This window comes from Mchenga conophoros, linkage group LG23 (assembly GCF_057382185.1).
Source record: "Mchenga conophoros isolate Kocher_MC1m ecotype Shallow Benthic linkage group LG23, M_conophoros_male_GT1.1, whole genome shotgun sequence".
Lineage (NCBI taxonomy): Eukaryota > Metazoa > Chordata > Actinopteri > Cichliformes > Cichlidae > Mchenga > Mchenga conophoros.
In genome coordinates, this window is record NC_140547.1 from 37,974,487 (window position 1) to 37,994,676 (window position 20,190).

The 20,190-nt window shown below is 40.1% G+C and overlaps 1 protein-coding gene across 3 annotated transcripts in view; it reads right to left on the reverse strand.

Annotated features, from left to right (window-relative positions):
• Window positions 1-20,190, reverse strand: part of LOC146547769 (E3 ubiquitin-protein ligase Midline-1-like) — an 89,846-nt gene that overhangs the window by 26,132 nt on the left and 43,524 nt on the right. For all 3 annotated transcript variants that reach the window (XM_085263668.1, XM_085263667.1, XM_085263669.1), the window contains exon 2: window positions 14,388-15,181. In XM_085263668.1, the coding sequence (XP_085119794.1) occupies window positions 14,388-15,113 (726 nt within the window). In that variant the 5' untranslated portion in view covers window positions 15,114-15,181. The remainder of the gene's footprint in view (window positions 1-14,387; window positions 15,182-20,190) is intronic.

Consider the following 20,190-nt stretch of genomic DNA (forward strand, 5'->3'; position numbering starts at 1 on the left):
ATTTTTTTTATAGCTGCAGTGTAAACAAAGGCAGTTCTGATGCTACAATAAGGATTAAAAAGGCACTACCAAGAGGGAATATTGTATAAACAACCACGGTAAATAGTGATAGAGATTTGCGTGTGCAAGCATGTGTACACTACTGTACTCGGCTTAAATGGATGGCCTTAATACGGCGATGACACACAAAAACCAAACAAGGCATAAAGGACTCTTTGAACAAAAATATGGCGCTGTCATCATTATCCCTCTAAAAAAATGAGCTCTGAAAGGATGGAGATGAGGACAAGAGAAACAACAATAAGTCAGCAGCTCCCTCAGATGCAGTTGAAATGTGTTTCCACACCCCAGTGTAATGTAGGAAAGGTAAAGTTCATGAAGTACACAAACACGCACAAAAGGGAAAAGGAGCAACGAAAATTATGTTAAGTTTTCCGTGCCTCTGTTTATGGCTACGTTCCTGTTCATGTTAACATAACCTTTGAGTGTTTGTTTGCTGTTTTATTTGGACTCCACATCGACAGCATCCATTTTGCCAAGTGGCGTTTATCTCTGGGGATTGCTAGCCCTGTCAGGTCACCTGTCAGTCATCCTGCCGGTTTATCCTACCATCTCTCTTTCTCTTTGTCTGCCTGTCCTCTTTTTCTGCTGCCGGTCCAAGCAAGATTTTTACCCTGCATCCCTCCAAAAAAACAGAAAAGTCTCTGTGTGAAATTAATCTGCTCTGAATCACCTTGGCTAAGCCTTTTTGATTTGTTGAGTTTTAATATACATAGCGAGCCGCAGGATTTAGATTATCTTAACATGGATGCAAAATGATTAAATAAAAAATGATGGATACTTTCACATTTGACACTGCAGATGTGAAATATACAGTTTATAAAAATGTGGAACACTTACATGTACTAAAAAAATTTTATTGCTTGAATGCTACAGTGATCTTAGACTACCTTTTTCCTTCTCCGTCCTCCTTTACTAAGTGGTTTTTGTCCTGACACAAAGACAAAGACTGACACAAAAATTTAAAACTTAGTTATTAATTCAGAGTGTGTGACTATAGTTTTATTATTATCATGATATTTTACTTGTTTTTATTTTATCACAGATTTATGTTGCATTATAGCATTTCTTTATTTAAAAATGTGCCAGTATTTTGAAGTTTGGAGGTAAAACTTAATAGTAAAACTGAATATTTGTCCTTACGTTGGGTGAGTGCTGAGTGTTTGTATATGTTTGCATGAGGGTGGGAATGCATGTTTGTGTCATGTGCCTGTTTGTCTGTGTCTATATGTCAGGTCGGGTCTTAGACTCCACCTCTCTGGGAACTCCCAGGCCCTCCAAGGCCTATCTCCCCTCACCACACTCCCTGCCGGTGACTGATGCCCTCAGGGGTCGGCGCATTGGTGGTTCTTGGTGTCCGGGGCTGGGCGCTCAGGTATGTACCAGCTCACTCCCGGTGGCTACTTGGCGGGGCTTGGCGCCTGTTGCTCGGTCAGGCCTCCTCCGGGGTGCGGGGGGCCCTCGGGTCTCCGGCCTCTGGGCCTGCGGCTCGGTTCACTCTGGCACAGCTGGCTGCTGGCAGAGCCGGTGGGCACGCCGGTGCAGCCCCCTCTAGCTTCTACTCAGTGGCTACTGGGTGACGTCTCGTCTGGGGATCCTCAGCCCTTCCCATGAGGGTGGCACGGATGCCCCTCCGGTGGTCCTCCTTGGGCTCTCGCACTCTGAGGCCTCTGGATGTCTGGGGCCTGGATCTCCTCCATGCCTGCTTCATGCCCTGGGGGACGGGGCTATGGCTCGCTACATCCTCTTGCAGACCATTACATGTGGAAACCATTTGAAAACAAGCGCGCTGATCCACACAGGTATGCACATGCGTGTTCACTGCTCGTAGAATTAAATTACACCTTTCTTGGCTGCTACAGTAGGGCAAAAAAGTATTTAGTCAGCCACCGATTGTGTAAGTTCCCCCACTTAAAATGATGACAGAGGTCAGTAATTTGCACCAGAGGTACACTTCAACTGTGAGAGACAGAATGTGAAAAAAAAAATCCATGAATTCACATGGTAGGATTTGTAAAGAATTTATTCGTAAATTAGGGTGGAAAATAAGTATTTGGTCACCTCAAACAAGGAAAATCTCTGGCTCTCACAGACCTGTAACGTCTTCTGTAAGAAGCTTTTCTGTCCCTCACTCGTTACCTGTATGAATGGCACCTGTTTGAACTCATCATCTGTATAAAAGACACCTGTCCACAGCCTCAAACAGTCAGACTCCAAACTCCGCCATGGCCAAGACCAAAGAGCTTTCGAAGGACACCAGGAAAAGTATTGTAGACCTGCACCAGACTGGGAAGAGTGAATCTACAATAGGCAAGCAGCTTGGTGTGAAAAAATCAACTGTGGGAGCGATCATCAGAAAATGGAAGACATACAAGACCACTGATAATCTCCCTCGATCTGGGGCTCCACGCAAGATCTCATCCCGTGGGGTCAAAATGATCATGAGAACGGTGAGCAAAGATCCCAGAACCACACGGGGGGACCTGGTGAATGACCTGCAGAGAGCTGGGACCAAAGTAACAAAGGTCACCATCAGTAACACACTACAACGGCAGGGAATCAAATCCCGCAGTGCCAGACGTGTTCCGCTGCTGAAGCCAGTGCATGTCCAGGCCTGTCTGAAGTTTGCCAGAGAGCACATGGATGATACAGCAGAGGATTGGGAGAATGTCATGTGGTCAGATGAAACCAAAGTAGAACTTTTTGGTATAAACTCAACTCGTCGTGTTTGGAGGAAGAAGGATACTGAGTTGCATCCCAAGAACACCATACCTACTGTGAAGCATGGGGGTGGAAACATCATGCTATGGGGCTGTTTTTCTGCCAAGGGGACAGGACGACTGATCCGTGTTAAGGACAGAATGAATGGGGCCATGTATCGTGAGATTTTGAGCCAAAACCTCCTTCCATCAGTGAGAACTTTGAAGATGAAACGAGGCTGGGTCTTCCAACATGACAATGATCCAAAACACACCGCCCGGGCAACAAAGGAGTGGCTCCGTAAGAAGCATTTGAAAGTCCTGGAGTGGCCTAGCCAGTCTCCAGACCTCAACCCCATAGAAAATCTGTGGCGGGAGTTGAAAGTCCGTGTTGCTCGGCGACAGCCCCAAAACATCACTGCTCTCGAGAAGATCTGCATGGAGGAATGGGCCAAAATACCAGCTACTGTGTGTGCAAACCTGGTAAAGACCTATAGTAAACGTTTGACCTCTGTTATTGCCAACAAAGGTTATGTTACAAAGTATTGAGTTGTATTTTTGTTATTGACCAAATACTTATTTTCCACCCTGATTTACGAATAAATTCTTTACAAATCCTACCATGTGGATTCATGGATTTTTTTTTTCACATTCTGTCTCTCACAGTTGAAGTGTACCTCTGGTGCAAATTACTGACCTCTGTCATCATTTTAGGTGGGGGAACTTGCACAATCGGTGGCTGACTAAATACTTTTTTGCCCCACTGTACTTCAAAGCACATTGTGCGCTGTCTGTCCTGCGTGCTGCACAACAACATTGAATATTTAGTATTTACTGCTGTTTACACTTAGCTAGATTAATGCGATGGTGTTGTGTTTAGTATGTTGCTTTGTTTTTTTTTTGCTTGTTTTCTCTTCTTTCTCTCTCAACAGGTGATCCAGGAGATTTTTTTTTCTCCCCCCCTTTCTCACTGTCCCTCTCCCCTTCCGTTTTTCTTTTCCTTCCTCTTTCTCTCTCCCTTTCCTATCCCTCACTCATGTCTGTCCCATCTGTAACATCTGAAAATAAAATATAATAAATAATAAAAACAAAGGTCGATCAAATGGACCAATACGGCAATGCCACGATGATCCATTTGGCAAAATAAATCCATTGGGTATCCTTGTTGGTCTTCAGACAACAATTCTGATGGCTAAAGAACCAAATGGGACAGGCAAAAAAAACCAAAAAAAAAACTGAATATTTGAAACAGCTGACCGGGTTAATTTATTTGCAGAAAGGACGCACTAAGAAAGATACAGTTCTTTTCAAAGCCATCAGACAAAAGAGTAATTTTTGTTTTTCGTCCCACTGAAACACAAGTTGCCGGTAAAAACTGAGCTAACCGAGTGAGGCAGTACCAAAAAATGTGTTGCATATAAAAAATGTCATGTCAAAGTGTTTTTTCTCACTTCCTTGTTTGATATGGCTGTTTAATGGGAGGTAAAATTGTAAAAATGCTACAAAATGCTACAAATACTTGTTGTACACCAATAATGATTTCTTTTAGCTGGTTGTTCATTGCCATCTGCTGCAGAGAACACACTGACTGTGGATCAGACACTGATACTACTCCACTGCAACACCAATGAGCCATGCCCAACAGAGTGAAAACAGATTACCCAGTAAAAGTGTAGTTGATTTCCAGTACTTTGTGACATCTCCCATGTTTCTTTCATAGAAAATATCAAGAAATGGATTGTGCATCACCATGCAGCCTAAAAATATCAAGGTATGGACTTCTCAGTCCACTTGGTTTCCACACTTTCAGAAAGCTTGTTAGTTTACTCCCACAACCCACCTAGGATTTATGTAAACATCCAGAGGTCAGCGATAGAGGAGCAGTCTTAACCTGTTCTGTAGAGGCGGTTTGATTCAGGCTTTTGTGTAGAGACTTGAGACTTGGCTCAAACTGAGTAAGTAGGCGAAGTGAATGAAGAGCAGTTCCATCAGAAGACGCATAATTCAAGCCTGTTCTCATTCCCAGGGCCTCAATTAAAGCTGTTTTGGCAAAATCACCGGATTGGGGCTTTTGGAATGAAGGTATATTTGGCCCCTGTGCCCGGATGCACAGGCTCACGGTGTTAGTAAGCTGGGTTTAAGTCATTATTTTTCAAATGTTGTGAAAAAGAATTTTTTTTTTTGCCAAACTATGGTCTTTTCTTTAGTACCCACACCTAAGCAAGAAATTTCCAGTGCCTAAAACTAAACAAGTACTTTTCAGTACCTGAATCTAACCAAGTAGTTGTCAGTCCCTAAACCCAACTAAGTAAATTTCAGTACCCAAACCCAACCAAGAAACATTCAGTACCTAAACCTATCAAGGCGTTTTCAGTATCTAAACCTAACTGTAACTTTCTTATGCCCAAATCTAACCAAGTAGTTTTAAATGGATAAACTGAACTAAGTACTTTTCAGTACCTAAGAGTAACGAAAAAACTTTTAGTGCCTAAATGTAGCCAAGAAGTTTCAAGTGCTTCAGCCTAACAGCCATGAGAGTTCAAAACAGTTTTTGTGAGGTTTTTATATTTCAAAGAAAAGCTTATTCACTCAATGGCATCTGTTTTTAATTAGTAAGAAGGTGTTCTGCTGCAGCATGCTCAGAACTTCTCTTAGGTTCTTCTTAAATCGCCCTAAAAGAATCCACTCTTTGAAACCGAAGCAAATTTTTCATCTCTTTCATCACCTAACATCTTTGTGATGGCTTCAAAAAAGGTTACATGTCTCTATATAACAAGCATCACACTTGTTATCAGTGTATGCACTGTTCATGTGTTCAAAAATGGCTGTAGATGCATGCTGTGAATGAAACAAATCAACCTGGAGCAGTGCTGATAAGCTAAGAATGTATGCGAGCGGATCACACATGCTCGCTCACTCACAGATAGGAAATGGTAAGCAAATGAAGTCAAAACTTCAGAGGACCTACGTCTTTTCTAAGATTTACTGTGACATTGAGCAGGATTGTGCTCTGAGGATTCATCTCCATTCTCTTCCTGGTTCATGAGTTAGAGAGATCAGAGAAACCTCAGTCATGCAGATGAGGAGAGAGACTGTGAGGAAAAGATGAGGAAGAACAAAGGCAGACAGTTAAACAGCAAGACAGACATTAAAGAGGAAGCAGGAAGAGGAAACGGGAACTTTAAAAGAGCCCATGCTTGTTTACTGCTCTGCTTTATAGTCTGTCTACCTGTCCCTACACACATCTATAATGTATTTATCTCATATCATCAATGAAGTAGGCGTTGTGTATTGGTTGGTTTCCACTAGTGAGCTAAGTTATAAATTGGGAACAAATTGTTTGTCTTTTTTTATCAATCTGAGAGAAGCACAGATGACTGCTACAGGAAAAGGGCACTGATTATGAAGCAAAGCACAGCAGAGCAAAAAGAAAACACAGCATGAAAGGAGCATTGTTGTAGAAGAAATTGAAAAAGTGTGTGTGAGAGAGAGAGAGAGAGAGAGAAACAAAAAAGCCCAGAGCGAGGAGAACATTGAGTACAGGAAGTAAAAGTTGTCTGCGAGTGCTACACAATGCACTGTAAATTTTCACAGAGTGGCTTTTATTTATTACAGTTAAAGAGAGAATCTCATATCTGTATATGAGCGCATGGGATACCAAGCATCTTATAACATCCTTGGTTTGAAATGCAGACTCTAGTTTAGGATCTTTTTATCTTCTAAGTAGCTACATCAATACTCCATCTAACAGCAGCAGGCAGATCTTTCGAGGGCAAAATGACTCAAAAGCACTAAACAACAGGAAATGCTAGTAACCAGTTCCGAAGACAAAGAGCCCAATGCACAAACACAGCAGTCTATTTATGCTAACCACAAATAAGCAAAGTATAATAATAATGTCACTATTTCAACTTTACAAGGGCAACAATACAAATGCTAACATCGTGCTTTCACCTCAAACATACCAGACTTTGATATGACCAGAACCAGAGCAGCAAATATCCAAAATGTCGAGGTCCAGGCTCTGGGGAGATCAAGACTGAAAGAGTGGCTTTTCTATCCAGGTACACTTTTACTGCATTGGTGGAGTGTTTGGGATCATTGTCATGCTGGAAAATGAAGCCGTTGCCAATCAGATTCTTCCAGATGGTACTGGATGATGGATCAAAATCTGATGGTACGTTTCTGTTTCATATTTCCATGAATTTGGATCCACATAGTCCGCAACATCACTGGCTGAAATGTATCCCCAAACCATGACAGAGCCTCAACCATGCTTTACAGATGGCTGTAGACACTGTCGTACCTGACCTGACTTGAGTCAAGAAACAAATTTGGATTAATCACTTCATTTTTAGTCTACTTCCTTACAAAATTTGGTATATCTACAGCCTTTTCTCTTTGTTTCCCTTCTTCGTAGACACTTTTCCACCTAGACAATTTTTGACGAACAATAGAACATAAACTGAAGGGCCAGATGCATCTCTCAGGTCCCAAGTCAGGTCTTTGTTGGATTTTTAGTTGATTTCTTAAGAACATGACATTAAAATACTGTTCATCTGGAACAGATTCTTTCTTTACCCTCTACATGTTCAATGTCCTTGTTTTTTTAAGGACACACTGCACACAGATATGCCATGTTTGCAGGTAATAGTTTTTTCAGAATCACCTTGTTAGGACAGAAACACTATTTTATGTTTGTCAAACTATGTTGTGACTGTGCTGTGTGTATGTGACTGAATGAATGTTTAGAAAGTAGGACATTGTTGAAATTCTTTTTTGGTAATGCTCCTTACACTTTTTGTCAGGATGTTGTTGATGTTTTTTTGTGTTTTTTTTGTGTTTTTTTGGGGGGGGGGGGGGTTTGGGGGGGGGGGGGGGTGTAGCTGAGAAAGATGATTTACCAACTAACTGACTCTTGCTTACTTGCAAACATGATCCTTCCTCAAGAAGTCCAAGAAGATCAGCTGTTGAAGATTTAAGTGACTCTATACCATAATATTGTAGGTGATAAATATGACTGGCATATTAAAGAATAGCCAGTTGCCCCCTAAAAAACATTGCCAATGGGTTTACTTTTCATCTTGCTGCATCAGTAAAGTGATGCAGAGTGTCCTCTACACTCTGGCATCACTGCTGTGTGGTCAGAGGGAAGAAGCAGTGTTCACTCTCTCTGTTTGAAAGTTTCAAGCTTGTTGAGCTTTTGATCACACCCAGCGGCAGCACCAGTGGAGGGTGTGATGTCAAATTGTACTGACACACTGTATGCTTTTGGCTGTCAGCATATGTATTTTTAATTTAGCTTTTTATTGCTGTTTTATGATCCACTTTAAAGATTGTTTGCCAAAGTCAAGGTTGCATTTAAAAAAAGGAAGAAAAAAGGTCAGGACGATAGGATGGACTGTCAAAGCATGTAAGGGAATAAGTATTTTTTTAATGATATAAAAGATGAATGAGGTGGCTGGAAGACATGGAGCTAAATGTCATGCTTATCACCAAGGTTATGGTTCAGAAGCTTTTGTGTCTGCTCATGTTTTAATGTGTTTGTACTTGACAGCCCCACGTATTTTTTAACACTAAAGGGCAGCTGATTAACCAAAGTGGATTACAACAAAACAGAACCAACCTGTGATTTGAAATTACACACACAAAGAGCAGCTGCCATCTTTTATCCTCAAGGTTCTTTCTCCTCAGACCCAGAGCCAAGGACTTTAAAAGCTATTCCCAGCTGCCTCCTCTGTGACGGGGGTAATTTTATCTCCGAAAAAGGATGGGTGTTCCCACAATAACCTCCATGGCTCTTATCAGACACACAGCACCACCACTGCCACTGGAAAAAAAGGAAACTATTCCAATCATCTGATATTCTCCCCCGCACCCCCTGTGGAGTGGGGATATCTCAAACTCCAGCAGATCAGGGCAAAAAGTGATATGAATGAAATGTTCCAGAAAATATGACCAAAACAGTTCCAAGTTGTCAGACTTTATAATGAAAGAAAAAAAAGTGAAAAATCATATCTAAAGAAAATTGGGTGACCTGTAACAGATTGAGCATTTTGGCTTTAAGCTATTGGAACTACCTGACAAAGTGAGGCTACGTGCTGGACCTCCTCGTCTAAGAAGTCTCCCCAAAGTTTTCTGTCTTTATAAATTAAATATCTAATGCGTTTTTCACCATTAATATTGCATTGCACTTTACTTGGTAATTCTGTTAGACCTCAATTTACTTCCTACCCTGTTTCTGTTTACCACGCAACCTGCCTTTTTAAAGCACAACACATTCACTGTATACTGTACAATGCTCATAAAATCTGAGGACAGTCTGTGTCTAAATGTACTTGTGTTGCATAATCATAGCTCAGCATTGCTTTTATTTATTTATGACTATATGCTGTCTGGTTTTAATGCATTGTTTCACAAAATGCTGCCATGCACAGATTAGAGAAAAAGTAATAGCTTACAGAAATGAATTAAAGTTAAGTGACGTGACATGTGTGGTGCCTTGAATCAGAACTTATCCTGAGGCAGAGATATATTTTAAGCCTCACTCTTACTGAAGACAGCAAAACAAGCCAGTGGTCTGAAAAATAAAGTGTGGCTTTTAATGTGATTAGCAATAATCCGTCTTTAACTTGAAGGATAATGTATAATATTCAGCTCAATGGGCTTTTTTTTTTTATCCTGGACTTAAAGTCGTGTTTATGAATGATCAGAAATGCTGTTGTGTTAATGTTCTTTTCTACTTTTTTGAAGAAAAAACCCTGGAATTTTCACCTCAGTAACAAACAGTCAATTTATCAGTTTGTAAAGTGATTGCAAATTTGATGTTCTCACCATCTAGGCACGCAAAAATGCAATTTCTTCACAACAGCTCAAAAGAGATGACTGAAATTAGTTCTTTCATTTTTTTAATTGCATACCCTTCACCATTTCATTGAGACAAAGTGCAAAGACAGTTCATTTCAACTTGCTACCAAAACAAAACAAAACACAAAAAAGCTAATATCATGAAGCTGCATTATACTGGCACACCCCATTAAATATAAAAGAGTGAGTAGATGTAGCCAAAAGTACATGGCATCAGCTCAGTGGTGGCTTATAACATTATGTTTAGCTAATAATAGTAGCTTGCTAACACAGAGCAAATGTTAGCTATATGACAGCTAACACAAAACATGGTAAAATAATCAATTCAAATCAATTTTATTTCTACAGCTCCAAATCATAAAAACAGTCACCTCAAGGCGCTTTATATTGTAAGGCAGACCCTACAATAATACATACAGAGAAAAGCCCAACAGTCATATGACCCCCTATGAGCAAGCACTTTGGTGATTTTTAAAATAAACTTTCAAAGTTATGTTGCAAAGCACATGGTTAACTTGAAATACAATATGTAACTCAAAATTTCATGTCATCTTCTCTGAAATGTGATTTACAATGTTGAAAATGTAAGATACCACCAAATTACCTGAAATTATGACTTATAGATAGCAAAAATGTTTTGTTTTGTTTTTGCTTGGATAGAAATGTCCTTCCTACTGGCCTCCCAATTCATTTAAAAAGCTGCCACTAGAATACTGCCTACACACCAAGAAGAGAGAACACATTAAACCAATTTGTTCTGGCTTCTTGTGTAATACAGCACTGAACTTCAGGACCTGGATTGCAGAATAAAAAAACAAAAAGCAGACACATCTCTCAGACCTGCAAGGACTGGTTCAAACCAAATCCAACAAACTGACTTTAAACCAGTGCACAGTTGTGATTCAGCTGCATTTGGGGCCTAGAGCTGCCCCAACTCGAGCTATGTTTAAAGCCAAGCTAATGACTTTTTTCTACTGCTTTTACTTAATATGGACCTTGTACTTATTTAATAAATTCAGATTTAATCTTACCTGCTCATTCATTCAACTGGTTCATATTTTATTATGTTATTTTCTTTGTCTTTTACTTTTTTCCCCGTCTTTGGCTTTTAAAGTGTTCTGTTTTAAATTTGCATTTTAATATTCTTATGAAGTTTTCCTTTCTTTTAAATATTTCAGTAGATTATGGAGAGCCCGTTGAAATGCCTGTGTGTATAAACTGTGTGTGTCCGTGTGTGTGTAGACGTTAGTGCCTTCGTGTGTATGTTTCCTTTTGTGTAAGTGTGCGAGAAAAATCGAGCGAGCGCGCTCACAAGTTAATGAAGCAGTCACATATGCTTTGTTTTCCCATCTGTTGTCAGTGTCCTCACAAGGTACTCTGAGTGATGTCAAACAGCAGGAGGACTATATATTTCAACAAGAACTTCATTTAACCAACGAGCCCTGTCAGAAGTAAATGTCAAGACGTTTGGGGGGGAAATGACTGAATAACAAAGTTGGAACATGTGACAGAAATCCCTCATTTGGTTTTAGACGTGTATCCTCTCACATAACTGTTAAGAAACGCTTGAAACTTGGGAATGCACATGAGCTGCAGTAGTATTGCTCACGCGGATTCAAAGTATGACATGGTTTGCTTGGTCTAAACAATTTGTCTTGCACACTTTCTTGGCTTACACAGGCAGTATTTAAAAACCTCTGCGCAAGTAGGAGACACGAGTGCCATCCAGTTGTTTTGTTTTGGGGGGGGGTTGTGTTTTTGTTTTGTGGTATAGGCGATAATTAGTTTGTATAATAACTGCAGGGTGTGCTGACCTGTGCTATTTCTCTCTGGTTGAATGGCGGGAGAGCGGGGAGAAAGAAAATCATGATAATTAGATGATGCACTAACCTGTAGCCTTCCTGCTAATTTTTCTTCTCTGCCTAAATTTGCTGAAACAGGCAACATGAGGCGGTAGAGGCACCCACATTAAATCTAATGACAAAGAACATCAAGCCCATCACTGGAGGCAAAGCTGGTTCTAAAACAAAACAATGATAAACAGAAAGGCAGGAGGGAATGTTTGCAGGCATTTTTATTGGGTGCACACATATGTAATCATAATCACTGATTTTAGTTAGGTTCAATTTCTCTGATTATATCACTGCATGCCCTTTCTCCAAGGACATATTACCAACTACCAACACATATTTCAAAGCCCTTGTAAAAGGAGAACCACGCTCACTCTTGACATTATATTTAGGGGTGCTTAGCAAGGCTGAATAAACACTATGTGTGTGTGTGTGTGTGTGTGTGTGTGTGTGTGTGTGTGTGTGTGTGTGTGTGTGGTACGTGGCCAAAAAATGTCCCCTGGTTAAATGACACTTTGGAAAAGTTACATGTATTTCCCTGCCTGCTGCTTTGGTGCGGTGGTGGGGAATCTCTATTCTCCCTGTTGCACGTATGCTTGTGTGGACTTATCAGCGTAAAAGCTCAAACGTTGTCTTTATTCAAATCATCAGGCTTGACCTAAGTGAATGCGCTTGTGCTGGACATTAGAGGTGACACAGCTGCAACCTACAGTAGATGCATAAATGGGTATACTTAGGATGCACCAGTAGGGATCATGATGATTGGGGTCGATACCAAGAGGAACACAGAAATAGCACAAAAAAGTCAGTTCCTCCAGCTGCTGCTTGAGGCTGCCTCCAAAAGCGAGTCAGTCCCAGTAGATTAGCATCTTAAAATGCCCAACTTTAAAGCAGAAAAACATGTTTACAGCCCTGTGCTCTATAGCTAATTCCCACTTCTAAACAACTATACAGCAGTGTTTTTGTTTTCTTTTAACATGACTAATTTTTTCTGGAAGAGAGTTTTATACAACCTAAGACACTTTCCTCCATATTTCAAAGCTATGACATCACAAAAATGTGACTGGTCAATGTTGATCATGGAAAAACATTATTAATGGGATATCTCACAGACCCATTTGTGCTATAATCAGCTAATTTCAGTTCATGTGCAGGAGGAGGAAAATGTGGTGATAGAAACAGTTTTTTTCTTTGATAGCACAAAGGGACAAGCTCATGATTAGTCCAGGACAGAAACAAGCACCGCTAACACAATCTCAGTTCTTTTGCAACCCTCTACACAAAAACATGTTAACACAAAGCTAGTCAAGAGCACAGAATGAAGACAAAGTTAATCGCATGCTGGCCCCAGCCCAACAGCCAGAGTCTGAAGTTCAACAGGTAACAGAGGCAGTGACGTTGTAGCCTCCATTCCCTATTTGTAAAGTAGAATTACCATGGCGATCCCTTTAAAGTCTCTTTGAGTTTGTTTTCAACTTTGCTTTGTGTTCTTGGCACATTACATACGTACATGCTAAAGGAAAGATTGTATATGTGTCTCATTCAGACAGTCATTTGAGTTGTGTGCAGAACTGTAGCCTATGGTTGATATTCCTAACTTGTAAGTATGAGACAATTTATTTCCATTCATTTTACTTAGATGAAAAGTACTGAGTAATGTGTAATCTGTTACTTGTTTTGAGTAAAGACTCCAACACTGGTTATGATTCAACAAAGCTAAGCTGAAATAGTGATAGTGTATCTGTATGTGCCTATATACTGTTTTACATAACTTAAATAATGTCTAATTTTCAACTTTAACTGAAGACAAAGACGCATTCGAAAACAGAAAGTGTTGTTGCAAACTGTTGACCTGTTGACCTGCTTACTCTAACTGAACAGAAGAAGTGATGTGTTCATTGTGTGACATAGAAGGCCGTTTGCCAGAGAAAACTTTCTCTGTGCTGATCTAAAATCAGATTACTAGCAGCCTAGTAGGACCACAAACGTGAGGTAAAAGTGAACTTACATCATCAGGGGTGTGATGTGGAGACTAGTGATGCGTCTTGCATTCATTAATTCAGCTTTGTAAATGGAGGTAACTGCATACTCCTAGTTTCTGGATTTTGCTTTGTACTATGAAAGCTTGGCTTTGGACTGAAGTCGCTATACCTTGGCCATTTCTACTTTGACCTATTTTTTCCCTTTTTTGTCTCCCTTCCCTTTTATAGAAGCCATTAAAATACTCCAACATTATGCAAATGTAATCCTAAGTCACTGGAGACACTCTCCAGCAAAGTGCTTATATTAGTCAAAGGCAGATTAATAGAAGAAACCATCTGGTGGACATCCAAGGTAACATTTACTTCTGCATGATCTTTGCTGTAAGACACACACACGCACAGACACACACTGCCTCCATCTCCATTACCAGCACATTGTAATAGCCATGCTCAATTAAGCACACCTACACCCAGCAGGCAATTGGTGCTCGTTAACCTGCAACCTCATTAAAGACACCATGCCTCGTCACTAATGACACTCCCCATATTCGCTCTGTGTGCTTGCTTCTGAACGCCCTCCTGGCACAGTGGCATGGCGCAGTGATTATGCTAATTGCTTAATTATTCAGCAGAGATAATAAGTCAGCACATGATAATCTCACATGATAATCGAGTGAGATACCTGGATAAGGATAATAGAAAATTTCACACTTTTGAGCAGAGTAAAATTAAAGTTTAATATTCATTATATGGGTATAAGATAAAGAACAAAGAAAGTATAAGCTTATCTGTCATTAGAATGTGACGGATCTTGCAGGTTTTAATTAGAAAATGGGGATTTTTAGAAGATTTCAAATGTGAAATAACTTCATTAAAATCAATTAAGCAAACATAAGAAGGGTGAGAAAAAAATCCATTTCTGTGCTTACCTTGAGTTTTTCATAGCGGTCGCTCAGTGCTGCCACCTGGTGGTCCCTGTGACGTCCAACTAACTTGCAGAGTGAGCAGATGAGCTGGTCGTCAGTGACACAGTACATGTTCACCTTTTCCTCCTCGTGCTCCAGGCACTGGAGCCCTCTGAGGTGGCAGTCCGGCATAGGCTCGATGAGCCGGTGGCCGGTGAACGGCTTCTTGTTGGGGTGCGTCGCTCTGAGGCATTCGTCGCAGTACGACACCTCACACGTTACGCATGTCTTAACAGCGTCCTGTGGCGGGTCCTGCTCGCAGAACTGGCACTGGACCGGCTCCGGAGGTGTGCTCGGGCTGGACATGGCAGCGCTGAGGGGGACCAGGGCCAACCGGTTGCTACCTTCCTCGCCGGGAGAGTTGGGCCTACTGTGAGGGGCAGACAACGACAGCGGCAGGGGGAGCCCGGCTGAAGATGAGGCCCGTTGAACTCTATCAATAATATTCTGCAAGGTCACGTTTCTCTTAAGTCCTTCTAGTCCACGCTCTGGACTCAGGGAAATGACATATCTACAGGTGGGGCACTGGAAGGCGCCGATACTCTGAACTGATTCGTTGGTGGTGCAGTGGGAGACGAGGATGCGGTGGGCGCAGCCGAAGCACAGGCTATGGGCACAGGGGAGCAGCAGTGGGTCTTCAAAGAGCTCCAGGCAGATTGGACAAGTTAGCTCTGACTCCAGAGTGTCCATCCTGATTAAAAAAGGCCAGGCGGGACCAGGCGCAGTGTCAGCGAAATCCAGAAGAGCCACTCAGCTGTCTGGAGGCCAGAGAAATAGATGGAGGCGAGCAGAGAGAGGGAGAAAGGAAAAGAAAGCAGGGGGATTTGTGATTAAATGGTGTGAAACAGCTTACTTCTCTGCGCTTTCTTTGGAGGGCTTATATCTCAATGGAGCAGACCACTGAGTTGACTTAAAGTACCGGGTTTTCTACGTCTGACTGAAGACTGAAAATAAGATTAAGCAAACAGATTAATTAGCATGGTTCAGCATGTTCCACCAATAAGCATTTAGAAGTTTAAAATCAACACCTGACGATAATTTGGCTGTGGAGCTTCTACTTTTGTCCACAGTATTAAGTAGAAAGGAGGCACAGGGGTCTATAAATTCCAAATTGTTTATATACTGCCTGCGACAGTGGCCTCAAGGATCTTTATTTTGTAAGCTACATACCCTTCAACATTAGAGAGAAAACCTCATTTATTAGACAGTTCTCTATGAGCAAAAATGTGGTGATGGTGGGAAGGAAGAACTCACTTTGATGAGGAACAGACAGCCATCTACGGAGCAATGAGGTTAAAAAGAAGACCGAAAAGAAGAACACAGCAAGGCGACAAATAAAAGACAAGGCAAAACTACAGGAGAGATGCTCAGTGCTTGATGGGAGGTTCCTCATCATGGTTCTGGGTCATCTGACCCAGCCCTAATGATATCCTTTATCAAAAATAAAAAAAAATCTCAAGCTTAATCTTGAAAGTGAAAATAGCTGGGAGCCTATTAGCAAGATTCAAGACAGTCTAAGTTAGAAAAAGGTGCATTAGTATCAAAAAACAAGCTGAGGAGAATGTTGCTAGTCAGTTTGGAGGTTTCTTCCTGTTAAAATGGGATTTTTCCTTCCCACTGACACCAAGTGCTTATTTATATGAGGCCATATTTATATGGCCTGATTGTTGGGGTTTTCTGTTGTGTATTACTGATTTGGTGCTTTATATATACATTTCAATTGTACTAACAGAAAACGTAAAGACCATTCTGTAGGCTGAAAGTCAAACATATAGTTGCTCTAACAAATATCTCATGGTCTTTATAGCAGCCACATTGCAGATGTGCTGTTGACCCACTTTGTGCCCTTTTGTGATTCTCATTGTTGTTGACCGCAGTACGCTATAGGTTTCCCTATGCTTGGATTAACAAGATTACACACCATCAGCAGCAGCTGCTGCCGTCAAGAAGCATCTGTCAGGCTGGACTTAAAACTACTGAGCCACAAGCCAGTAATGCAACTTCTCACTAATCAGATACTTTATGTAACTAGTGTGCAATAGTGGCAGTGAGGTTCGCTTTATCCCTCGTTCTTTACCATTAAGTCACTGTACAGATAGTACAGCATGGAAGCCCCGAAAAGACAAGTGACAGAAAAGGCCTTAACAAAAGTCTAAGAGCAGGTTGAAGACGTCTTTTTTTTCCAACTTGCTCTTAAATGGGTGGGATTATGGGATATATGTTTGTGCTCTACTCATTTTGGCTACAGAAGGCTGATCCCACTCATGTTTTCTCAAATAATATTTAATTGCCTGATGCATGATAAACACACAGAGTACATTTTGTGCTAGCACCTTCTGTAACATTACTATCTTTCTTTTAGCTATGCACTAGAAGGGGTATAATTTTCCCAGCATGCTCTGAGTGAGACAAAATAATTAGTGTTCCAAGTCATCTAGAACATCATGTTCTAGCAAGAAGCACTGCAAGATCAGATAAGGGTAGCCGACAAATGTTTTAACTAGCTACACTGAAAGTTTCAGAACTCATCCGAAACTACTGTGTTCACAGACTGAATGAGGCTCGCACACAAACTCGACATAACCTCTTTGGCGGAAGTAATAATGCTTCAAAGAAATGACTATAGATTGTTCTTCTCACCTGGTTTACATTAAAGAAAGGAAAGAAATGAAATGAAATTTGATGAAGCTTGATGATATTTTTAATGGGTTTTTATGTCTTTTGAGGCGTCCGTACATTCATTTCAAGCTATTTCAAGCTTACTTTTGCTCAAATCATATAAATTCAACTTTGATGCACCTTTACCACTCGAGTTGAAATGGGAGTCTTGTTTTAACATTGACTACAGCTGTGGCTCCATCTGCCACATCTGGAGTCAGTTGCTAATTAGAACACATGCCAATTCATTTCTCCTGCAGAGCCGCTGACTCTGGATTTCCACGTGAACCTCCGTGCTGTCAACATGTCTCCAAGAGACTCAGGAAGAAAATGTAGAAGAGGCTCAAACTCAACTCAAATTTAGAAACACAAAACAACAAAATGTAGCAAGATTTACTGTTTTATAAATTCCTGATTATGTTGGAAAGCATTAAAGGGGAGCTGCCTGCTAATTAATATAACTAAAAGTGCTCAAGTAAGCTAATAAATAAGTGTGGCTCTGTTTCCAGTCAGTTCTAATAAAGACAAGTTACCTCTGAGACTTTGCCTCCAAGTTAAAAATTCAACAGTGCATGCTTTCTTCATTTCTGAACTCATAGCCCTAGGCCTTTTAATACACTTTTGGTTAATTTTAAGAAGATAAATTGGATTTTACTGTAGCTGAAAATGTCAATGAAAAAAAATCCCTATTTTAGAAGTGAAATAAAAGTGAAACCAACCCTTAGGGCTAAAAGGATCTTTGCCAGTTTCAGGAAATGTGTCACAGCACAAAAAAAGAAAAAAGAAAGAAAGAAAATGTCAGATTAGCACACAGATAATTCTGAAAACAATGAGATTTGAAAAATAAATGATTTTGAGTATGAATGCATTTGATTATAATGAGTACGTAAATTGATGTTATAAACCATGCTCCAATTTCTACACACTTTAAGCATAATAACGACAGTGACACACACACACACACACAAAAGAAAAATGCAAGGAATGAAATGAAATGCAGGAAAGAAATCCGCTCTTATCTCCATGGTGCGGCCCTTTCAGCAGATGTCACTGTTTACTGAGATTAAAACTCGTGTGAGTGGACTGCTGCACTCTGAATATCTCCTCTTCATTCTCTAATCTATCTTTATGCATGGCTTCCTCTCATCCTCTGGGGAAAAAAACAAAAAAACAAGTGCTGCAGATAAACTGTCCTCATATGAGCTCAGCACAGTCCAACCACCACTTTTAGTACCTGTGATATTTGAGATCAGATATTTACTGTGAGACCTGATGAGCTGGTGAAAGAGATGGGATGGGGGGAACTGTGTACATAGACGTATTACCAAGCAAGCCCTTGATCTCTTACATTTATATCAGAAGGGAAACGCCAAATGCTGGAATCAAGCAAATATGGAAGGATATACAGAGGAAAATGCAAGTAATTGAATGTGGGAGATGGGAGTGATTTGGCAATCGCATGCTTTAAATGAAACGGAATGGGTATGTGTTTGCTTGGACTGTTAAAAACAAACACTCAGAGAGACACACTCATCTACACTGGCATCGCAGCATGTGCACACACAGTGATACATACTCATTAGCACAAAACACCTACTCTGAAACATCTAAGAGCCTCTCTGAGGTGCTTATAATGGCAACTAATCTGTCAGTGAGACCCGAGCTTTCCGACTGTCAAATAAAACTTGGAGGGTTGAAAGGGTTAGCGTATACTGTTATTCTTTTGGTCGAATTGCCTTTTCATAACAGCATCGTTGGATGTTAGCTTACAGCAGCTCTGAAGCTAAATAATCACTAAATGAGCAGTTTCAACATGAGGGAGCAAAGTTTATGTAGTAGGGTGAGATGTAATCTTATTTAGCCCAAGTATTTGACAGTATGCATCTGCGGTCATGTATGTAAACACAAACTTAACACACAGACTTCTCCAAATGTAAGATCATGGCAGAAGAGCTCCAAATTTACTCCTACCTAAATGCAAGCAATGTAAGATTGGGACAAACCCAAATCTTTCAACTTTTTTTATGATTTTTTACAACAAGAGGCTACGACTTGTGTAGGGAAGAGTTATCATCAATCTCTGTATTTTAACTCCTGTCAGGTGTGTAAAGTTTTTTGTGACAACAAAAAATCTTCTTAAATCCTACTTTTACCTGGCATGCAACCAATAGTAGCCATACTAAGTTAGCAACTAGCTTGTGGCTAAAGATGCCGAAAAGCTTGATAAGTAATTTTCTAGACAAACTCTAGAACTTGAACTAAATGCATATGTTGTCATTTAAAGCCAAAAAAACAAGCCCTTGAATAGCTGTACACCATTAGCCTAACAGTTGGAAGACTAAGCTAAGTTAGGCTAACTTAACTTGCTGGTAAGACTGAAAAGAGGTCATTGTAACCTGTTAAATCTGGTATCCTCTTTATTTTAGCTTAATTAGATATGATGCATTAGCCAAACATCTTTTTTTTAACTTTTTTTATAATGTTCTACTATAATAATAAAATAATTTAGATATGTTTATAATACCCTTTGTTTATTTGTTTATCTATGGATTCTAATATCTAATATGTTACATATGTTATTTCAATAAAACTAATGAAACCCTTAAAACTTAATCCTAAAAACATATTTTGTTAAATCCTACTTATAATTAGAAAAATTAGATGACACATCTTCCCTCCTTCAAGGTGATTTCTTTGGATTTCTGCTATTGTTGCAGGACAGGGTCAAAATGACCAACCATGGCAGTTGTGAGGGGAATGAATGATGCAAGTGGTTCTAGTAGAGCCTCATTAGCTAAAGTGAATGATAACTATTTACTGAAACATCAGCTTTTTTACTGTTCAGTGCACTTTTATGCAATCTAGTAATCATCAGTTTATAAGATACTAAAATATAAAACCATATAGCATTGTGTATCAGGTGATTTTTTTAAAGTATTCCTATAGGGCAGCAAATTATATTTGCCCTATTTATTAATATCTGTAATGAGTTTTCAATAATAAGCGACTGGGCATTTAAAGCTAATGTGTTTGTACAATCTTTCTGCACATGTTTAATAATTTCCCCTTTTTCTATCAGTAACAAACATCTCAACGTGACTCAAGCTGA